This window comes from Gadus morhua, chromosome 12, assembly GCF_902167405.1.
Source record: "Gadus morhua chromosome 12, gadMor3.0, whole genome shotgun sequence".
Lineage (NCBI taxonomy): Eukaryota > Metazoa > Chordata > Actinopteri > Gadiformes > Gadidae > Gadus > Gadus morhua.
Genome location: NC_044059.1, coordinates 29049407 through 29071754, shown reverse-complemented (window position 1 = coordinate 29071754; position 22348 = coordinate 29049407). Strand labels below are relative to the sequence as shown.

Sequence of the window (22348 nt, the reverse complement as noted above, 5' to 3'; positions counted from 1 at the left end):
TTGGGTTAAAAAAATAAATAGGCTAAAAGTAAAAATATTTATAATTATTTATAGGTACTAGCCTAGTCTAGATAGTCCTTCTGGCAAGAGAATAAACAGTTTAAAAACATAACCTTTTTATCACCTCAAGTGAATTAACCTATCCTATCACCAGATGTGTGTGTGTAAAGTCTGTCTCACTTGTGTTAATTTTACTCTGAAATAACTTGAACGGAACTTTAGACATTTGGGGATAAGCAGCACAGCAGTCAGGTAGCTATTTTAAGCTATAAGAAACCGCGCATTGTTTATTTAGGTGAAGCATTATGAAAAAATGTTCATGCAAAATAAAGGATAGAAATCATTTTGGCCTTTTCATTTTCCGTCTGGGCTAAGCCCCGGATGATTATGAAACCCCTGGCTTAAGGAGTGGACCCATCAAAAACTAATTTCACAAACGCATGTTTTTGCAATCACAATTAGGTTGTTTCAGTCATTAGCCAGTTACGTCAGTGGGGGTGGCAAGTGGAATTACGTGACAGCACTTGGATGTCCATGTCATACAAGCCGCAGCGAGAAATTATAGGATCTGAATCGGAACGCCCTACGTACTCAAACTAGCAAGTACGGATAGTATGGATATTGGAACACGGCATATGGGTCTACGTCGTCGATCTAGTTTATGATGCGCTTCCTAGTGTTTCTGCACAAGTGCATGCCGACAACGTCAGAGTCTCCATCGTTTGATAGGAAGGTCTACAGATCAAATACGCTTCCAAACACATAGCTTCATTTTTTGATAGGGTTGCATGAGTAGATGGACTTTGTTCTGCCAATGTATGCGCCCTCGTCAGTATTTAAGCCTATATCTGATTTTTTTTGTAAATAGTGCACAATTACCGGTATATAAATGTAGAACTTAATCTACGTCAGCCTTCTGGAAATGTATGTTTGATTGTGTCGTAGCAGTGTCATAGCAACCATGAAGCAGTTGCCATGGCGAGTGATAAATAAAACAGGTGCAGCAAGAGACTTTTTATTTATTATTTCCAGGCAACCAGGTAGCCATTTAGACAGCTCTGTTCATAAAATGAGAGAATACATATATATTATAGTACATCAGATATAATACACAGTATGGTTTAAAAAAAAATCTTGATAAATTACCGATGTATTTGCTTTCATTAGCTTTTCTGTCACTCTGTGTACAGTATTTGATTGAACAATCAGCTGGAGAACTAAGATGCACAGAAAGTAATAATTTTTGCCCATGTCAAAAAATATATTACCATTTGCGATAAATATCATTTCAGCAAAACCTTCTTAAGAGAACTAATTGCCGAATGATTCTACATGAGGAAATAAACAGAACCTATTGCTAAAAAGAAGACTCTTTGATTTCTCATTAACTCATTAAGTTAGACCATACAAAGAGAAAACCGTAACAGCTATTTTTGGTGCCTTAGGTTTTCAAAGAAATACTAATCCTTTTTAAGAAGCCATAATATTATCCTTATTCATACTTTTGCCAATCAATGTTTTTCTCCTAATTTTCATCCATCTACTCTCAACCAGTAAAAACGGGGGAGACATTAAACATGTCACTGGCGTCAGTCCAATGTCCACAGGGCTAGGGTGGGTGGGTGAGGGGGGGGTCAGGGGGTGCATCATTCTGGAGCCCCGGTGGCGAGGCACTGGGGCGTGGAGTAGGGGCTCTGGCCGAGGGCGTTCTTGGCCGCTAGGGTGACGCAGTAGCGGGTGAGGGGCTCCAGTCCGTCCACCGTGGTGAACTCGGTGTCCACGGTGGTGACCAGGGCGGGCCGCGCGGCGCTGGGCTGCTTCACGATGACCGTGTACAGGGTGGCGTCCTGCACGGCCGTCCACGCCACGTACAGCGAGGCCGCGGGCCGCGCCTCCAGCCGCACCGAGCCGGGGGTGCTGAGCGCTGGGACGGGGAAGGGTGGGAGGGGAGAGGGGGGGAGGGGAGGAGGGGAGGGGGGGGAGGGTTCAAATTTGAAATGAAATACGTTTGTCTTAATACCTAGCTTAACATCTGGCCAAAGGACTACAGTTGAAAATGAGCCTGCTGGCTAACGCTAACACATTGACAGAAATGTAGGTTAATGTGTACTGTCCTTTAAGTTAATAAATGATATTAAAATGAAATTATAATGCATTAGTTTCATCTCCTAATCGGACCATTGAGGACTCCAATCTATGTATTTGTATAGTTGACCACGGAGCCTTCTGATGCCCGTGTGTTCCACGGGGTGGGAGGGAGAGCCCTTCTGATGCCCGTGTGTTCCACGGGGTGGGACGGAGAGCTGTCTCAGTGCACGCTTACCGCTCAGACTCCCGGCTGCCACCTCATTACTCCGTAGATCCCGTCTTCCACGAACGAACACTGGCCCTGAGGATGGGTGGGAAGGAGTCATTTATTGGAACGTCGGACTCTTTGGAAAACCACTACCATTAAAAACATACATTGTGTGTACATATATATATATAAATAAATGTATTAATAGAATCATTCTTATTATTGAATTCTTTATATAATTAGCACTATTCCTGTTGTAGAGCAGTGGTGTTATTTTAGATTCTCAGTGTGTACCCGTGATGTTGCTGCTGGGCTCGCTCTCTCCCACTGCGTTGCTCGCCGTCACCCACAGGCTGTCTGGGTCTGCCTCGAGGAACTGGCAGAACACTGTGCTGGTGTTGCAAATCGCCCCCGAACTGCTGTACACAGTGTACCCCGTGGCAAACACGGACTCGTCCCAGACCACCGTGATCCGGTCGAACAACTCTATGCTGTACCGCACATCAGCAGGAGGGCAAGGCGCTGGTGGGGGGGAGGTGGAGGCTTCTGTTAGTGAGAGCATCAAGTCCTGTCTACGTCAATCAGGAACCACATGCATCATGTGTAGTGTAGGGGTTGAGTAGTGTATGGGTAGGGTAGGGGTTGTGTAGTGTATGGGTAGTGTAGGGGTTGTTTAGTGTATGGGTAGTGTAGGGGTTGTGTAGTGTACGGGTAGGGTAGGGGTTTTGTAGTGTACGGGTAGGGTAGGGGTTTTGTAGTGCATGTGTAGTGTAGGGGATTTGTAGTGTAAGGATAGTGTAGGGGTTGTGTAGGGATAGTTTAGGGTTGTGTAGTGCAGGGGTTGTGTAGTGTAGGGGTGGTGTAGGGATAGTGTAAGGATAGTGTAGGGATAGTGTAGGGGTTGTGTAGTGTATGGGTAGTGTAGGGGTAGTGTAGGGATGGTGTAGGGGTTGTGTAGTGTATCGGTGGTGTAGGGGTTGTGTAGTGTAGGGGTGGTGTAGGGATAGTGTAGGGGTTGTGTAGTGTATCGGTGGTGCAGGGGTTGTGTAGTGTAGGGGTGGTGTAGGGATAGTGTAGGGGTTGTGTAGTGTAAGGATAGTGTAGGGATAGTGTAGGGGTTGTGTAGTGTATGGGTAGTGTAGGGGTAGTGTAGGGATGGTGTAGGGGTTGTGTAGTGTATCGGTGGTGTAGGGGTTGTTTAGTGTAGGGTTAGTTTAAGGATAGTGTAGGGGTGGTGTAGTGTATGGGTAGTGTAGGGGTTGTGTAGTGTATCGGTGGTGTAGGGGTTGTGTAGTGTAGGGGTGGTGTAGGGATAGTGTAGGGGTTGTGTAGTGTATGGGTATTGTAGGGGTAGTGTAATGGTTGTGTAGTGTAATGGTTGTGTAGGGATAGTGTAGGGGTTGTGAAGTGTATGGGTAGTGTATGGATAGTGTAGGAGTTGTGTAGTGTATGGATAGTGTAGGGGTTGTGTGGTGTATGGGTAGTGTAGGGGTTGTGTAGTGTATGGTTAGTGTAGGGGTGGTGTAGTGTAGGGATAGTGTAGGGGTTGTGTGGTGTATGGATAGTGTAGGGGTTGTGTAGTGTATGGTTAGTGTAGGGACAGTGTAGGGGTGGTGTAGTGTATGGTTAGTGTAGGGGTGGTGTAGTGTAGGGATAGTGTAGGCGTTGTGCACCCCGGTCCAGTCCAACCCGACGTGCTCCTGAGCGAGTCCCTTCAGCCGGACGAACGAGGGCCGAACGTAATCAGACGTGCGCGTCTGTCGAGCGCTCGGCGACGTACTCACCCGTGAGGCCGTGGAAGTGCGGGCCGGCCACGCTGACCCCGCCCCCGTTCACCGAGCGCACGGTGAGGTTGAAGACCGTGCTGCAGGGCACGGGGAACTCGTAGTACAGCCGGTCCGTGGGGTAGGACCACAGGTCCACCCGGGCCCGTGGGTCGTCCTGGATGCGGCCCTCCAGAGACACCAGGTACTTCACCGGGGCGGGGCACGCCACGGCCGGCCAGGTGGCCATGGCCAACTGCATGCCGTCGATCAGCCGCACGCGGACCCTCACGCTGTCTGGGGCGCAGGGGGCTGGGGGGAGGCGAGACCTGTTAACACCCTGCCCGTTTGGGTCTGAGGCCAGACTGGAACCCACTATGAAGTCCCATACAACAGTTAAAGTTGCATTGTTTATTATTTATTGAATACATTATAGTGTAAAATACAATAATATATACGTACATGTGCATGTGGCCGTGCGATGGGGCAGTGTGCGTGCGTGTGTGCGTGCGTGTGTATTGATGCGTGCGTTTATGCGTGCATGCTATGTTGGCCAAGTCCCCCATGGCAGAGAGAGTTAAACCGTGATAAACAAATGTATTAATAAGAAAAATAATTGGTTGTGTGTGTCTGCGTTGGTGGGAGGAGGGGGATTCTTTACCCGCCCCGAAGCGGAGAGGGGCGCTGAAGGAGCTGTTGCAGAGGCCGTCCGACGCCACCACAGACAGGTTGTAGACGCTGCCGCACTCCAGCGCCATGCGGCAGGACGTGTGAGGGGTGCTGCACACCATCGGGGCGCCCCCCAGCTCCGGGCTGGCGTAGAGGTGGTACTGCAGGCTGCCCTCGCTGGGCGTCCAGGACACCACCGACTCGTTGGCCTCACACTGGTATTCCACGGACAGCTGGGTGGGCTGGCACGGCACTGCGGGCAGAGAGGCGGCAGAACGCTGTCAGAGACCACCGACCGACCTATAGTTCACCTCAAACCACGGGATCAAACTGAGGTAAGTTACTAACCGAGGGGTCGGCCACATTCTGAATGTCCTGTTTGCTATGTTTCTTTACTAATATAACGGCTGTGTCACTAGTCAATCGTAGTTCATTTGAATATGTTTTATCTGATATCTTTCAGAATACATATCCTATAAATTGCTGCGCTCTGGACTGTAGAAGCCCACGGGTCTGATGCCCTGCTGCAGAGCCGGTGTGACGGCGTCGGGAGGAGAACACGTGTACTTGTTTGGAAGAAGACGTCGACGCTGGGCTCGCTGGTGCAGTTGCCGTCGCTGGCCGTGATGTTGACCGTGTACGCCTCTCCGCACGGCAGCCGGGCCAGCGTGCAGTTGGCATCCGCCGTCTCACACGTCCGCACGTCTCCGGAGGCGCCGGTGGCCGTCAGCAGGAAGGAGGTCACCATGGGGGACGGCGACCAGGAAACCACCGCCCCGTCCTCCTCGCAGGACCGGCCCACCACCACGCTCCGGGGAACACAGGGCGCTGGGGGGGGGGAGCACGGGAGAGGGGGGGGTGAGGGGGAGCAGAGGGCTGGATCACACCGGAGCAGGCGGATCAACCCGAGAGCAAGCGAACCACGTGGTTCCCATCGATAACAACGAGGAAACAGCTCCCAGCTGTTCCTCATCGTCGATGTGATCCGGGCTTCAGGGGCCAAACCGAACCCTTGCGGATTCTCCATTCTAGCCTGAATTGACTCGCTCGAAACATATTAATAAGAAGAAGAAGCGCAGCTGCTCGATGCAAAAGCGAAACAGTCAACAGAACGAGGTAGTGGACCGGCGGGAGCCAGCATCTGTCCGGCGTCCCTCTCTGTGGGCGTGGCGGGACAGAGCCCCCTTACCCGTGGTGACGTCCATCGGCGGGCTGCGGAGGCTGCTGCACTTGTCGGAGGAGGCCGACACCATGACGGTGTACTGCGTGCCGCAGGCGGCGCCCTGCAGCTCGCAGGAGCTGAAGGTGCTGTTGCAGGAGATGGGCCACTGGTCGGGGCCCTCGGCCGTCACCACGTACTGCGGCGAGCCCGGCGTGTTCTCCCAGCTCACCAGGATCCGGTTGCTGCCGCATTCGTGGACGGCCGTGATGTTCTCCAGCGAGCACGGGGCTGCGGAGGGGCGACGTGGGATGGTGCAGGTCAAAGGTTATGGTCGTTTAGCAACAGCTCCGGTTAGCATGCAGTCACAGGTAGGATTAACCTACCGGTACTTTTATCATAGACTGGGACCTTATCACGCCTGGTCTCAACGGCACCATTTCTAATCAAGCAGCAAACCCCCACACCCACTGGCCCGCTACAGTATGCAAAGACGTAAGGAAACGCAAACGGCAAACCCTGTTGGAAGTGTGCCCTTTACGTGACAGACGCCCATAGGCTGTGTGTTCGGTGGGCACCTGTTTCCAGCGTGAAGTTGTTGCTGTAGCCCCCCATGCAGACGTCGTTGGCCCCCACCACGCGGAAGACGTACTCCGTGCCGCACTTGAGGTGCGGGATGCCGCAGGAGCCGGCGGACGGCAGGGCGGTGCAGCTGCTGTTGTGGTCCCCGGTCAGCGCCTCCGTCAGCGCCGTGTAGCGCAGGGCGCCTCCCGTGTTGTCCCAGGACACCCAGGCGGAGTTGGTGACGCAGTCCAGCCGGCCCTCCGGGTTCCGGGGCACGCACGGTGCTGCAGGGCCCCAGAGAGGGAGAGAGGGGGGGGGGGGGAGTGTACGCAGTTATTGTGGGTCGTACTCAGTTATAGTAAGTAAGTAAAGTAAAATGTATTTATAAGGCACATTTTAAAACACTTTTCACTGGCCAAAGTGCCGTACATGGTGCAAAAAGGCATATAAAAGAACACATACCACATGCATAGACAGTACATGAAAAAAATTAAAATAAACAACATATCACGACAGGGGAGGAATAGGCCAGGAGGTGTTTTGAGCTTAGATTTAAAAATGGTGACGGAAGGAGCGTCACTAATTAAAGGCGGCAGTTTGTTCCAAAGGCGGGGGGGCAGCCTCACCGAAAGCCCTGTCGCCCCTCTGTTTTAAAGTACTTAGTGTGTAGCATCTTATCCTAGCTGTCTTTGTAGCATACAGGGAATGGGTTAACCTAGTTAGTGCTCGGCACTCGGTTCTACGAACGTCCTCACTGTACCGACAGCCATATATTGTTGTTTCTGTTTCTTCTGGCAAACGTACTTGTTGTAAGTCGCTTTGGATAAAAGCGTCTGCTAAACGGCCTAAATCGAAATGTAAATGTAAGAGATGAAAACGTTTGACGGTGACTTGTAGTGCCGGAGGTCCGTGGTGATCGGGTGTGAGCTCCGGGCCGTACCTGAGGAGATCTCCAGGGGGGCGCTGGGCTCGCTCTCGCAGCCCCCCCTCGCCGCCACCACGGAGACGGTGTAGCGCTGGCCGCAGGGCAGGCCCGCCACGGAGCAGGCGGTCCCGGCGGAGACGCAGGTGTGACGCGCCGAGGTGTCGCTCACCAACGTGGCCACGAAGGCGTCTGCGTCCGGGTCAGGGGCCCACGACACCGTCAGGATACCTGCCTCGCATTCCATGGACAGAGACACGTCCTGGGGAGGGCACGGGGCTGGGGGTGGGGTGGGGTGAGGGGGGGGGGGGGGCGAGAAGAGAAGAGGAGGCAGCATAAGGAAGTGGCAGAGCTCTGGAGGTACAGTAGAGCCGGTCGACTGGACACCGGAAGGGGGCTAGTTCGATCCCCGGAGCGGTCAGGGTGTCCTGACTGCTCCTGACCAGCTGGCTGTCGCCCTGTGTGAGTTATGGGAGTTATGCGTGCTGAAAAGACTGGAAAAGTCTGAAAAACTCATCAAAAAATTTACTTCAGTGCAAGCATGAAAGCCAGCATTTGAGTTTTATTCAGACAATCCAAGATCCAAATCAATATCTAACACGTTTGAGTTCATGAGGGTAAACACTATAACGCGCAACTCTAATGGAGTAAATGTGTTGTTCTAACCATCACTAACTCTTTTAAAGGTGATATACTATACCACCAGGTGCGAGAAGGGGCAGAGGAGGCATGTTTCAAAACGGTTGTACCAGCTATTCACACTCACACCTGGTGGTTTAATATGTCACCTTTAATATTCTCCAGCCCTTACACCGCCCCCTGCTGGCCGCGATCCGCCACACCACGCAGGTCTGACTCCTCAGGTGTAGTCGTACCTGTGCTGAGCTGAGCCCCCGCGCTCTCCGGGCTGCTGCAGACGCCGTCGGCGGCCACCACGCTGACGTTGTACGTGTGCCCACAGAGCAGGTCCCCCAGCGGGCAGCTGGTGGCGGTCGTGGCGTTACAGGAGACGCCCCAGCCGGCCTGGACAGCGTAGGTCTGAGCCCCCCTGGCGTGCTCCCAGGCCACCGAGGCCTGGGTGAAGGGGCACGGCGGCATCGAGGTGCGCACGTTGGTGGGCCTGCAGGGAACTGGGGGTGCGGGAGGGTGGGACATGGTTTACAACGTCTGTAAGTGGTCTGTAAGCACTTATTTACACTTTTTATCCCCCTATATTTTATCGCCCATATTATCCATTTGGATATTTTATTTTATTTGATGATTATGTTGTTTATGTTGTATGTGCGTGCTGTGTGTGACTTCCCCCCTGGGGATCAAGAAGTATCCTCCATCTATCCATCCATCTATCAGGGACGCTTTTTATGTGATGCCATTTAGTCTTTCTGAAATTAAAATCTGTAATTCTGATGTTCTTTTCAAAACCATCAGAATAATCGTTTAATTCTTTTTTTTTTGGGAAAATATTCTTTAAAATTAGCACCTGACGATGAAGTTAGGTTAACATCATCACAAATATTAATGTCAGGAGGAGATATTTCAAGACCACAGCAATTCTGCTGTGTCTTTCAGCAGGGCGCTTGCAATGAGCTTGCAATTCACCACGCACATACACGCACACACACGCACACGCGCACACACGCACACACACACACACACGCACGCACACGCACGCGCACGCGCACGCACACGCACACACTTCACGCACCAGACTGCAGGTTGAGGTTGGCTCTGACGTTGTCACACTGTCCGTCCAGCGCCGTCACTGTCAGGTTGTAGAGCTGGCCGCAGTGCATGCTGGGTAGCTCACAGCCGTCGCCGGCGCTGCTACACACGACTTCATGGCCGTCGGCGCCGAACGCACGGACCTGGTACGGGAGCCCGCCCTCTGCCTGTTCCCATGACACCAGGCCGGTGTCATTGCTGCACTCCATCACTGCTGCCACCTGCTGGGGCTCACACGGTACTGCGCCCAACCAACAGGGAAGAGTCAATAGTGAATGAAATGAAGGAATTCTGCCACTGTCCCATGAGATGTTATGCTGGTGATGTTCACTCCAGGGGGCATTACAGTGGTGATGTTCACTCCAGGGGGCATTACAGTGGTGATCATCACTCCTGGGGGCATTACAGTGGTGATGTTCACTCCAGGGGGCATTACAGTGGTGATAATCACTCCTGGGGGCATTACAGTGGTGATATTCACTTCTGGGGGCATTACAGTGGTGATGTTCACTCCAGGGGGCATTACGGTGGTGATTATCACTCCTGGGGGCATTACGGTGGTGATAATCACTCCTGGGGGCATTACGGTGGTGATAATCACTCCGGGGGGCATTACAGTGGTGATATTCACTCCTGGGGGCATTACAGTGGTGATATTCACTCCTGGGGGCATTACAGTGGTGATGTTCACTTCTGGGGGCATTACAGTGGTGATGTTCACTCCAGGGGGCATTACAGTGGTGATCATCACTCCTGGGGGCATTACAGTGGTGATGTTCACTCCTGGGGGCATTACGGTGGTGATAATCACTCCTGGGGGCATTACAGTGGTGATGTTCACTCCAGGGGGTATTACAGTGGCGATAATCACTCCGGGGGGCATTACAGTGGTGATGTTCACTTCTGGGGGCATTACAGTGGTGATGTTCACTCCAGGGGGCATTACAGTGGTGATCATCACTCCTGGGGGCATTACAGTGGTGATGTTCACTCCTGGGGGCATTACGGTGGTGATAATCACTCCTGGGGGCATTACAGTGGTGATGTTCACTCCAGGGGGTATTACAGTGGCGATAATCACTCCGGGGGGCATTACAGTGGTAAGGTTCACTCCTGGGGGCATTACGGTGGTGATAATCACTCCTGGGGGCATTACAGTGGTGATGTTCACTCCAGGGGGCATTACGGTGGTGATGTTCACTCCAGGGGGTATTACAGTGGCGATAATCACTCCGGGGGGCATTACAGTGGTGATGTTCACTCCTGGGGGCATTACGGTGGTGATAATCACTCCTGGGGGCATTACGGTGGTGATATTAACTCCGGGGGGCATTACGGTGGTGATATTAACTCCGGGGGGCATTACGGTGGTGATATTAACTCCAGGGGGCATTACGGTGGTGATATTAACTCCGGGGGGCATTACGGTTGTGATATTAACTACGGGGGGCATTACGGTGGTGATATTAACTCCGGGGGGCATTACTCTACCTGAGTCGATCTGCACCGCCGTGCTATCTGCACTGCTGCAGTCCTCGCCGATCGCCCTCACAAAGACGCTGTAGGACAGGCCGCACGGCAGGGCGCTGAACTGACACGTGGTGCCCGTGGTGTTGCATGGCTCGGGGAAACCGTTGCCCTGGGCGACCGCGGTGTAGGAGAGGGCCCCCTGGCTGGCCTCCCAGGAGACCGCCACGGCCCCCGACTCACAGTCCAGGGCGGCCTGCACCATATTGGGGGCGCAGGGCTCTGGAACACGCAGAGCAACGGGGTTATCGGGGTACAAACTCCTCACCTTTCGGCAAAACTCAAACAGGACGTCCACGTTATGGGGGGGGGGGGTCCACCTCTCATCCAAGGTAACAGCGAGTACCAGCCAATGAGAGGCAGAGTAGGTCGGGTCATGACTCCACACTCTGTCTGCTCACCCCCCTGCTGCTGACAGACTGCTAGTTCCACTCCAGGCAGTGTGGAGAACACACTCCCTGTGAGCAGCCTGTTTTATAGAAGTAATTATGCGGGTTTTAAGGTGAGCCTGTCAACCTAAAGAGCCAGTGAACCCACTGTTTTTAGGTGGAACACTGAGATTTAAAAATATAAGTGTTTTACTAAAATCCAAATTGACCGGCCAGGACAGCCGGTGAACGGTCCCTCTTGTGCAGAGACTCACCTGCCGGCAACACGGAGACGGCGCTCTCAGACACGTTGCACACGCTGTTGACGGCGAGCACGGTGACGTTGTAGGTGAAGCCACACAGCAGGTCGCGCAGCGTGCACGCCCCGGAGACGCTCGCGCACTGGACGAAGTGCTCCTCGACGCCAAAGGCCTGCACCAGGTACGAGTCCGCACCCACCACCGGGTCCCACCTCACGTGAGCCATGTGGGCCGAGCAGACCTCCTCCATCACCACCGCCGACGGGGGGCAGGGCACTGAGGAGGGGGACGAGGAGTGAGAGGGAACGACACCCGATGGAACCGGCCTTCTGAGCGACATTGACAATAGGCAGACCCAGGGTTCACCCTGGCTCCAATGCGAGCCGCTCTGTAAGAACGGCTGGAGAACTAACTGTGGTGTACCTTTGGATAACTCTGCACGTCATGTTAAATAATATAGGAATCAAAGGTTTGGGAATCCAAGTATTGCCTCCTCCAGAGGGGATCTTGACAACGGTTGAATACATCTCTCAGTTGTACAACTGTCTCAGTTTAAACTGAGAAAACATCCCTCTTTGCTTTGCCATCGCAAAACCGCTTTCAATTCACCAGAGATCCAAATGGCTCGTGTACAAAGCACCTTACCGGCCATGACAACAGCCACGATATACAAACAGGTGTTTCACCTGTGGAGGATCACTCCCTCATGGATACATTCAATTTGGCTGGCCTACCGGAGGGGAGCTGCACGCTGCCGCTGACATCGCTGTTGCACGTGTCGCCCGAGGCCACGGTGCTCAGCGTGTACGTCTGGCTGCACTCCAGAGGTCCGAGCTCACAGTTGGTGTAGTTGGTGGTGCAGGTGACCACGTGGTTGCCGTCCGAGCGCGCCGTCGTCGTGTAGGAGAGCGCGCCCCCCGAGCGCGTCCACTCCACCAGCGCCGTGTCGGTGTAGCAGTCCAGCACCGTGGACGTGATCACAGGCCGGCAGGGCTCTGGGCGGACAGAGAGACAGGGCACTCGGGGCGTTAGGTCCTCTGTCTTAAAGGAGACATGTTACTCCACCAGGTGAGGGTGTGATTAGCCGTAGCAAACCATTTTGAAAAACTGCCTCTTCGGACATCATAGGTGGGCGTGTCCACCTATGATGTATGACGGATAGATGAGCAACGTTTGCTACAGCCCACTGGGTAGGCTGGTAGACCGATCTATCCTGCACACATCTAGGTGGACACGCCCACTAGTGATGTCAGAAGAGGCCGATTTTTAAAACGGCTTGTAGTGGCTAATCACACTCACACCTGCTGGTATAATATGTCACTTTGACTGCAGGTGTGGGGCCTGGGGAACATGTGAGGCAGCCTAATGATGGATCCTCAATCTCATTAATTCTGCCTTCTGCAAGATTTTGCAGAAGGCAGAGACAAAATGACTCATGAATTCCTTTCCCAAGGAACAATTCCTTCCTCTCTAGCGATAAACCGTGTATAACGTAGCGAGAGGCCGTGAGCCGATACGGCCGATCCCACGTCCCCGTTCTCCATGGCTACCTGTGCTGAACACGGCCACCCGGCTGGGAAGGCTGGAGCAGATGTTGTCCAGGGCCAACACCTGGACGCGGTACGACTGCCCGCAGGTGAGGTTGGTCAGCGTGCAGCCGGGGCCGGTGCTGGCGCACCTCGACATCTCCCCGAGCGCGCTCATGGCCGACACGGCGTAGGACAGCGCCCCCTGGCTGGGGCTCCAGGACACTGCAGCCTCCTGGGCGGAGCAGTTCATCACGATGTCCACCCCGCTGGGGAGGCAGGGTACTGCAGAGAGAGACACAGAGAGAGAGGGTCTGAATGGAGACTGGATCTATTGGTTAAACACTGCAGCTGGACATGACCCTTCATGATGTATCCGCTCAGTTCAAAGGTTTGGGGCCTCTTAGGAATGTCCTTATTTTTTTAAAGGAAAGCAATGTTTTTTTCAATGAAGATAGCAGTAAATTAAAAGTAAATTAATCGGAAATACAGTCCAGACATTGTTAATGCGGTAAATGACTATTGTAGCTGGAAACGGTTGAGTTTTTATGGAATATCTGGTCCATTGTTTAGCTCATCGTGTTGAAAGGCTGATTTATGATTAGAAAACCCTTGTGCAATTACGTTGGCACAGCTGAGAACTGTTGAACACAAGGGAAAACATGAAATCGTCTAGGTGACCCCGATCTCTTGAACGGCGGTGTAAGTCCCCACGTTACCACGGAAACCGGGAAAAACATTTTTGCACGGGGGAGCTTCCACCAGCTGGCCTACACGTCGTAACGGCGCGCGTTAACCGAGTGCTGAGCAGCCTCCGAGCTGACGCGCCGCGGGGCGCCGCCCCTACCTGACTGCAGGGTGCTCGGGGTGCCGCCCCTACCTGACTGCAGGGTGCTCGAGGCGCTGGGCTCCGAGGGGCAGTTCTGCCGCAGGGCGGTGACGGTGACGGTGTAGTTCTGCCCACAGTCCAGGTTGGGCATGCCGCACTGCTCCGAGGAGGACATGCAGGTCTCCCCGCCCTGCCAGTCCGTCACGGCCGCCGTGTAGAACTCGGCCCCGGCCGACGCGCTCCACGTCACCACGGCGATGTTGGAGAGGCAGTCCATGGAGCTGTTGACGTTGGTGGGGGGGCAGGGGGCTGCGAGAGGCGGGGGGGAGGTACTTTTACACATTTAGAAACACAGTGTTTTAAGATTCACAGCTGAAGTACTTTCAGACACTTTAAAATGTGCGCTGGATTTACCCCAACCTTTTAAAAGGTGACACATTATGCCGCAAGGTGTGAGCGTGATTAGCCGCTACAGGCCGTTTTCGAAAATCTGCCTCCTCTGACATCACAAGTGGGCGTGTCCACCTAGATGCGTGCTGGACAGATCGGTCTACCAGCCTACCCAGTGGACTGTGGCAAACGTTGCTCATCTCTCCGTCACACATCTAGGTGGACACGCCCACTTGTGAGGTCAGAAGGGGCCGATTTTCTGAACGGCTTGTAACGCCTAATCACACTCACACCTGGTGGTGTAACACGTCACCTTTAATGACTAGCGCCTAAACATCCAGGCTGGACCGAGGATGTCACCCGGCGCGGTCACCTCACCTACGCTCTGCCCCGCGTGGCCACGGGCGTGAGGCACCTCAGAGATGGGTGCCAAGCAGGCATTCGATCCAACACAGTTTAACGTACTACAATCATGGAGCAAATAACAAATGTATGTGTTTGATCAGCAATGGTTGATCCAATATCCAAGCCGTTGCCTTGTATGACCACACCCCCGGCGTCTGGCTCCTCCTACCTGACTCCAGGGTGATGGCCGGGCTGCGGACACTCCGGCACACAGATTCCACCGCCTGTACGGACAGGAAGTACGTCTGGCCACACTGGAGGTCGGAGAACTGCGCCACTGTGCCCGCGGTGCCGGCGCTCAGGACATGGCCGCCGCTGGTCTCCGCGGTGACGTTGTAGACGACGGCGCCCTCGCTGCGGTCCCAGGTCAGCGTGGCCACCTGGGGAACAGCCGTGGTTACACACATCTGCTCCACAGCGTCCACAACGCGGTGAGACGTAGAACGGAATGAATCCACCAACCCTGACGGAGCAGTCCAGGGTCGCCTGCAGGCCCGTGGGGATGCAGGGCGCTGAAAAGAACAACGTTTTGGACGTGTTTAATTCAAGAGGGGTGTCCAGAGTAGGGCGGCTCGATTGTGGAAATAATAACAATGACGATTATTTTTGCCAATATTGAAATAATGACTAAACAAATGATTATTTTTGAGTTTGAAAACATGATGTATTTATTCAGTGTGTCTCTCCCAAAAAACTATCTGTGACTGAGAACTTGAAAATACACAAAATGGTCACAGAAAATGATCAAAACTCAAATAATGTACAGTTATGTATCCAGCTGCTCTGCACTTTCTATAAAACGTTAAAAAAAAATATATATATACATATATAATATTGTTTAAACTCGATTATATTAGCTGTGTGATCGTTTGACGCTAAAATCGAAATCGCAACCAGAACCCGATGAATGTCCCAGCCCGATGTCCAGAGAGCCTGGCCCTGCAGGCTCACCCATGCGTATGGACGTGCTGTTGCTGGGCGCGCTGGGGCACACGTGGTCGTGGGCCACCACGTGCACCTGGTAGTGCTCGCCGCAGTGCAGGTCGTCAAAGGTGCAGGTGCTGTTGTGGGAGAAGCAAATGTGGGTGTGGCCGTCCTCCGCGATGGCCACGGCCGTGTAGGTGTCGGCGCCGTCGCTGAGGGCCCAGCTGACCGAGCCGAGGTGGTCCTCGCACTGCACGAAGGCCTCAACGTCGTGGGGCGCGCACGGGGCTGAGGGGAGAGAGGGGCGCTGTGAGACCGGGCCGTGGCCAGAGGGTATGAACGCATACGATAATCAAGGATTTTAAATCGTATCGTGTCAGACCTACGATGTTTAACAATTATTTGCCGAAGATGAAGTGGTTCAAGACACGTGAACACTCCCACAATAAACAAGATAACACTTTTTTCCGTGATTTGTTTGTTTTTTATTAGCAAACAAAGCTGCGACATTTTGCGATGAAAACAATATCCCGAGTTTGAGATCTCAATCCTGGGATATTGCCCAATATCCCGAGATAGCGAACAAATCAAATTGCGCCATCTTGGGAGGTTCACGTGCAGCATATACTAGTCGTACTACAACGTGTTATCTACCAAGTGTATTTGTAATACGTCATGACACCTCCCTTGCCTTTTTCACGAGTATCTCAATGAACAGGATGATGATGTGGTGCTGTACATCTGTGAACATAGAAATGTGTTCACTTCGATGCGGTTAAAACCCGATGGATCCACATACCTGCGATGAAATGGGCCGGAGCGCTGACAGGGCCGTCTCCGCTTTGCCCCTGCGCTCGCGCGGTGAAGGTGTAGCTCTGTCCGCACAGCAGCTCCACCTCCAGCATGGTGTCATTGGTCTGGAAGTATCTGACCCAACCCAGGTCTCCTTCGGCGGTGATCAGGTAGCTCAGGGCGCCGGTGGCCTCCGTCCAGTTCATCATCAGCGTCTCGCTGTCACACGACCCGTTCACACTCAGGCTCACCTGACACAGCTCTGAGGAAGGAGAAGGACCGTTTCAGCGCCTTGGTGCTGAGGAATTCAACATCCAATCATGCAAATAATGCACTGGGATTGACCATGATTGTAGGTGACAAAAGGCTACGTTTAATTCATGCTTGCGTGGGAAATTGCAATGTTTAAGGGTATTGTAAAGATCAACAGCGAGGCATTTCGGTAAACAATGCTTTAACAAACAAGACTGATCCAACAGCACATTTTAAACATTCGCACGATGCTATTGTTGCATGCATGATGTGTCCTCACTCGACACATCATACGTCACATCATGATTATCAATCGACTTCCAATAGGGCAACAGTTGGGAGTTAACAAACGTTAAACATAGATGGATTCATTAACTTGCATGTTCATGTAAACAGACTAGTATTCATTTGTTTGTACCCGACATGTTTCAGACTGCAGGAAGCAGTCAAACATGTCAGGTACAAACAAATTAATACTAGTCTGTTTACATGAACATACAAGTTAATTTATCAAGTTAGACTAAATGAACCTTTTTGAGTTGCGATGGATTCATTCAACGCGTCAATGAATCAAACATCGGACGAACCCACCAGCTAACCAACGAGCAGGTTTTAAAGGCGGGAGAGGACCCACCTGTCTGTATCTCCACCGTGCCGCTGACCTCACTGGGACACATGCTGGTGTGGGCGACCACGGAGAACTGGTAGCTCTCGCCACAGTGCAGCGCGCTGAACTCGCAGGTGGTGCCGTCGGTGGAGACGCACTCTGTGACCTCTGCGTGATCAGAGCAGTTGGCCGTGGCCGTGTAGTTCACCACGCCGGGCTGCTGCTCCCAGTGCAGCCGGGCGGAGCTGGCCCCACGCAGCAGGTCCACCCCCAGACGCTGTGGGGGGCAGGGGCCTGGGGTCACAGGGGGGGGGTCACATGGGGAGGGGGGGAGTCACACTGAGCGGCGGTCTGCAATGACCGCAGTGCTGGCCTTCAGAAAACCTCACTTTTGCTTTTCCAAGTCACCCAGTCACAGATTATGCCAAACATACGTTTCATTTTGGATGAAGAGGTGTTTGTTAAACATATATGGATGCATGATAAGAAGCCGTCGATACGATGTTAAGCAAGGAACCAAGAAGATAATAATGATGGTGGTCATAGGACCAGTAAGCAAAGCAACAGACCCTAAAGAATTTGGAAAATGTGTTTTTTGAAATTCGCTCTTATTTAAACAATTTGTATTTATGAAGCGGATTTCACAAATACTGATGCTTACACCAATTCAAATTACTTATGCTTGACTGAAAGAAAGAATAAGAATAAGAAAGAATCTGTAAACGAGCAATAAATAAGAGAGAAAACGCTCCCAAGCTAAAGCGAGGATCACAATGTCAGTTTTGAGGTTGGATAATGCAACGCCGGTCTTCGCGCCGTGATATTAGTTTACGGGCCGTCGAGTGACGCGTGTGTGGACCACATGTGTGCCCACGTCCCGTCGCCTCCGGCAGGACTCACGTGTGCTGAAGGTGACGTCCTCTGTGCTCAGGGTTTGGCATTGTTCGTTGATGGCTCTGAGGACCAGGCTGTACACCTGGCCGCACTGAAGCTCCGTCAGCAGGCAGGAGGCGCCCTGCGACTCGCACTCCTGCCGGTGGCCGTCGGCGGCGGTGGCGGTCGCCGTGTAGGAGACGGCTCCGAGCGCCGGGACCCAGCTGACCGCCGCCGTGTCGTTGAGACAGTTCACCTCCACCTCCAGCTGCGCCGCCGCGCACGGAGCTTCAAGGTGGGGGGGGGGGGGGGGAGAGGAGTGAGATGTTGATGTCACTTCTCATTAACAATAAGCATCTCAATGGGATATCTGTTGGTTTGCTGGGTTTGCAGAAAACCCATTTCATTTAACGTTGTCACTCTGTTTCCACGACAGCGTTTTTATTCTGGTGGTGAGCCTGCATGGCTCAACAGGCCACGTGTGCAACTCAATTCAATTGATTTTATATGTGTAGCCCTTAATCACCAGTACAGTCTCAAAGGGCCTAACAGGCCAAATATGTATGACACCCCCCTTACCCAATAACAATTACAATTAGGGCATTTAGCAGACGCTTTTATCCAAAGCGACTTACATCGGTTAATACACACATTGACTCACCGACGGCAGAGTCAACCATGCAAGGCGACAGCCAGCTCGTCAGGAGCAGTTAGGGTTAAGTGTCTCGCTCAGGGACACATCAACACTCAGCTAGGAGGAGCCGGGGATCGAGCTAGCGACCTTTCGGTGACGAGGCAACTGCTCTACCCCCTGAGCTAAGCCGACCCACGCCCCCATCAGGGCAAGAAGAACTCTGTTAAGCAAAGGAAGGAATCTTGAGGAGGAGCGCCGGCAGTGTGAGAGCCCCCACCTGACGCCATCACGACGGTGTTGAAGCCGGAGCTGTTCTGCCGGTCCCCCAGGGCCACCACCGAGGCGTAGTACACGGTGCCACAGTGCACGCCGTCCAGGGTGCAGGAGGTGGTGAAGGTGTGGCAGGACAGGGAGTGGCCGTTGCGGCCCGCCATGTTGACCACGTAGCTCAGCGCTCCCTGACTGCTCTCCCAGCTCACCGTGGCGGTGTCGGCGTCGCACTCCACCCTGGTGAGCACGCCGTAGGGCGCACAGGGCTCTGCGGGCGACACGCAGCGCCGCGGGAGGGTCAGACTCAGAAGCAGTCTTTCACTTTCACTTTCATTACAGCACAACTCTTGTGCTCGGTACCTCAACACACGCATAGCAGCAAACAATACAAGAAAAAGTAAATAGATGGTTGAAAATACATAAAATAAGTACAAATAAGTGAGAAAAATAAGCAAAGATAATGAATAATGGACAGAGGAGGGGGGGTCGTCCACTCACCTGTCTGGATGACCTCCGGCTCCAGGGACACCACACTGTCGTTGCAGGCGCTGTTGTGTGCTTGCACGCTCACGTTATACAGCTGGCTGCAGTTTAAGCCCTGCATGTCACAGTTCGTGTCGATTGTGTCGCACGAGACGGCCGCGCCCTCGCTGGTCACGGCGCGGGCCGTGTAGCGGTCGGCCCCGGCAGCGAGGTCCCAAGACACCTGGCCGATGCCCAAGGTGTAGGTCGTGTAGATGTGGCTGGCCACGCACGGCTCTGTGATGGGCGTCACGGGGAGAGGTTAGAATCTACACCAGTATGAACAGGTTCTTCATCGCGACCGTTGATCTTTTGGTCATCGTTTGAAGGACTTGTAAACACAACATCATGTTTAACAGCTGCAATGTCAACGCGGACACGAGGCTAGCGGATCAAAGATGGAGTGAACCATCCCCCTCCTCTAGTAGAACAATCTTAACGCAGTGCCAACCATATGTGAATACCGTAAAACTTAAGAAATAAATAACGCAGAGTGGATACAAGTTTTGTCAAATAAACGCTGTCTCAATTAGACGCCGCCGCAGTCTTTTCTAGAAGTTAGGATGACCACCGCCGTAAGACAAGAACAAGAGCAAGACTGTAGCGTGGGGGTTCTGCACCCTACTCACTGACAGGGTCGCATAACAACATCACACAGACTCATTTCCGAGCATTACCAACTTTCGCCAGTAGAAGTAGATATACATACATATCTATAAAGAGATATGTATATATCTATAAAGAGATATATCCATATCTATAGAGAGGTGTGCTCACGGGTCAGCAGCAGTCCACTCATGTGCACCAAGCCGCTGTCGCAGGTGCCCCCCTGGGTCTTCACGAAGACGAAGTACGCCTGTCCGCACTGCAGCCCCTCCATGGCCACCATGGTCGCGCTGGTGTTGCGGGTGACGGCGTCGCCCAGGAAGACGGGGCTGGCGGTCACCGTGTAGCCCACCGCCCCCGCAGCCCGGCCCCAGGACAGCAGGGCTGTCTGAGAGGCGCAGTCCATCAGCGCCTCGACGCTGCCGGGCTCACAGGGCGCTGGGGGGCACAGGTCAGGGTACGGGGGTCAACACACGGCCTCACATGGGGGGCTACGACTCGGTGTTAAGGATGATAGACACACCCCCACTTTGGTTTCCCGGTTACTCTGTGGTTAGCTGAGGGTTAGGATGTCGAGGGGGGCCGACATGCAGAATCATTGTGTTTCTGAACTGTGAGACAAGGAAGCCCCTTTACCCAACGTACAACCCCCACCCCATCCACGCACACGCACACGCACGCGCACGCACACGCACACGCACGCACACGCACATACACGCATTGGTGTGCAGCCATCATGCCCATGGCCTTCTCCCGGGCAGCTTCCAGGCTCTGGAAGTCCCTCCCAAAGACATCAGAGCGTCAGAGTCCATCCCAGTATTCCAATCCCCCCTCAAGACCCATCGTTTCTCTACTGCCTTCTCTTAGCCCCCCCGCCCCCCTGTGTGTCTGTGTGTCAGTGCTGTATGTCTGTTGTTTGTTTTACCACCATCGCCCCTCGGTGTAAAGCGACTTTGAGCCCTGGCAAAGCGCTAGATAAGTCCAATTTATTATTATAATTATTAATATCATTCCAACAGTTCAGGTCTCACCCGAGTGTGTTTCCATGACGTCGGTGGGCGGGCTGTCACAGACCCCGTCGGAGGCGACCACCGAGACGCGGTACATCTTTCCACAGCTGAGCCCGCTCAGGCTGCAGTTCCCCGCCGCCATGGCCACGCAGCTGCTGTTCTGGCCGTTGGCGTCCATGATGGTGGCCCTGTAGGAGTCGGCGCCGGAGCTCTGGCTCCAGCTCACCGTCAACGCGTTGTCCACGCAGTCCACGGCGGCGGATGCGTTGGCCGGGGTACAGGGTGCTGAGGGGGGGGGGGGGGGGCGAAGAGGGACACACTGCGCTGAGATGGGTTTTTCTCGATACTTGAATTGAAAACATGGGAGTCGCTCGTCGTGCACTAAGAAGATATGGGACTTCATGCTGGATCCAGAAGGGATTGTCTCCAGAAGAATCACCCTTGTTCACCCTTCCCTACTCTCTCCCAACTCTGCACTACATCCCTATGGCCTTAAGTTTGAGACTACATGACAGAATGGGCTGTTGAGACAATTTCAAACTTAAACATTTTGCATATTGTACCTTAAAGACTGAGCCTCATTAGACACAAAGAAATTATCTCAGAACAAAACCGGTATGGGGTTTTCATTGTACCCTGTGTCTTTCTTGACTTTACTTGCATTTCATCCACCAGCTGTGAATGTCTCTACGCAGGCTTGGCCTCACCGGTTCTGATCTCCACGCTGTCGCTGGGCGCGCTGGTGCAGTCGCTGTTCTCGGCCGCCACCGTGACCGCGTACAGCTGTCCGCACGCCAGGCGCGTCAGCTCGCAGTTGTCATCGTAGTTCCGGCACTCGTCCACGAGGTGGCCCTGGCCGTTCCGGGCCTCCACGCGGTACTGCTGTCCCCCCTGGCTGAGGTCCCACCGGATGGACGCCACGTTGCTGCTGCAGCTCAGGTCCGCGCGCAGGTTCAGCGGGATGCAAGGCTCTGCGACGGGCGGCGGATAAATCGAGTTACTCCTAGCCTGAGGACTGATTGTACGCGGTACTTTTTGCAGTGTTGCATTGTTGCTTTTAAAAGGACAGTGTGCATCATGTTACAGTGATACAGCAGTGAACGGTGATCTGCCGTAGTGCATGAGTGGCTGCGGTTCCCTGCCTGTCCTGACGGTAGATCACTGTTCACTACAGTGATACAGCAGTGAGCAGTGATCTGCCGTAGTGCATGAGTGGCTGCGGTTCCCCACCTGTCCTGACGGTAGATCACTTTTCACTACAGTGATACCGTAGTGAGCAGTGATCTGCCGTAGTGCATGAGAGGCTGCTGTTCCTTGCCTGTCCTGACGGTAGATCACTGTTCACTACAGTGATACCGTAGTGAGCAGTGATCTGCCGTAGTGCATGAGAGGCTGCGGTACCTTGCCTGTCCTGACGGTAGATCACTGTTCACTACAGTGATACCGTAGTGAGCAGTG

The 22348-nt window shown here is 53.3% G+C and overlaps 1 protein-coding gene across 1 annotated transcript in view; it reads right to left on the bottom strand.

Annotated features, from left to right (window-relative positions):
• Window positions 1-999: 999 nt before the first annotated feature.
• Window positions 1000-22348, bottom strand: part of fndc7b (fibronectin type III domain containing 7b) — a 44590-nt gene continuing 23241 nt past the window's right edge. The window contains exons 33-59 of the mRNA XM_030371744.1: window positions 21598-21861; window positions 20912-21175; window positions 20052-20318; window positions 19251-19511; window positions 18760-19020; window positions 17876-18136; window positions 17003-17269; window positions 16124-16378; window positions 15352-15612; window positions 14863-14912; window positions 14570-14780; window positions 13657-13914; window positions 12801-13061; window positions 11985-12245; window positions 11266-11526; window positions 10587-10844; window positions 9079-9336; window positions 8249-8503; window positions 7392-7652; window positions 6466-6735; window positions 5918-6178; window positions 5296-5556; window positions 4721-4981; window positions 4081-4371; window positions 2591-2818; window positions 2324-2389; window positions 1000-1924 (exon numbers count right to left, since the gene is read on the bottom strand). Of these exons, the coding sequence (XP_030227604.1) occupies window positions 1647-1924; window positions 2324-2389; window positions 2591-2818; window positions 4081-4371; window positions 4721-4981; window positions 5296-5556; window positions 5918-6178; window positions 6466-6735; window positions 7392-7652; window positions 8249-8503; window positions 9079-9336; window positions 10587-10844; window positions 11266-11526; window positions 11985-12245; window positions 12801-13061; window positions 13657-13914; window positions 14570-14780; window positions 14863-14912; window positions 15352-15612; window positions 16124-16378; window positions 17003-17269; window positions 17876-18136; window positions 18760-19020; window positions 19251-19511; window positions 20052-20318; window positions 20912-21175; window positions 21598-21861 (6611 nt within the window). The 3' untranslated portion in view covers window positions 1000-1646. The remainder of the gene's footprint in view (window positions 1925-2323; window positions 2390-2590; window positions 2819-4080; window positions 4372-4720; window positions 4982-5295; window positions 5557-5917; window positions 6179-6465; window positions 6736-7391; window positions 7653-8248; window positions 8504-9078; window positions 9337-10586; window positions 10845-11265; window positions 11527-11984; window positions 12246-12800; window positions 13062-13656; window positions 13915-14569; window positions 14781-14862; window positions 14913-15351; window positions 15613-16123; window positions 16379-17002; window positions 17270-17875; window positions 18137-18759; window positions 19021-19250; window positions 19512-20051; window positions 20319-20911; window positions 21176-21597; window positions 21862-22348) is intronic.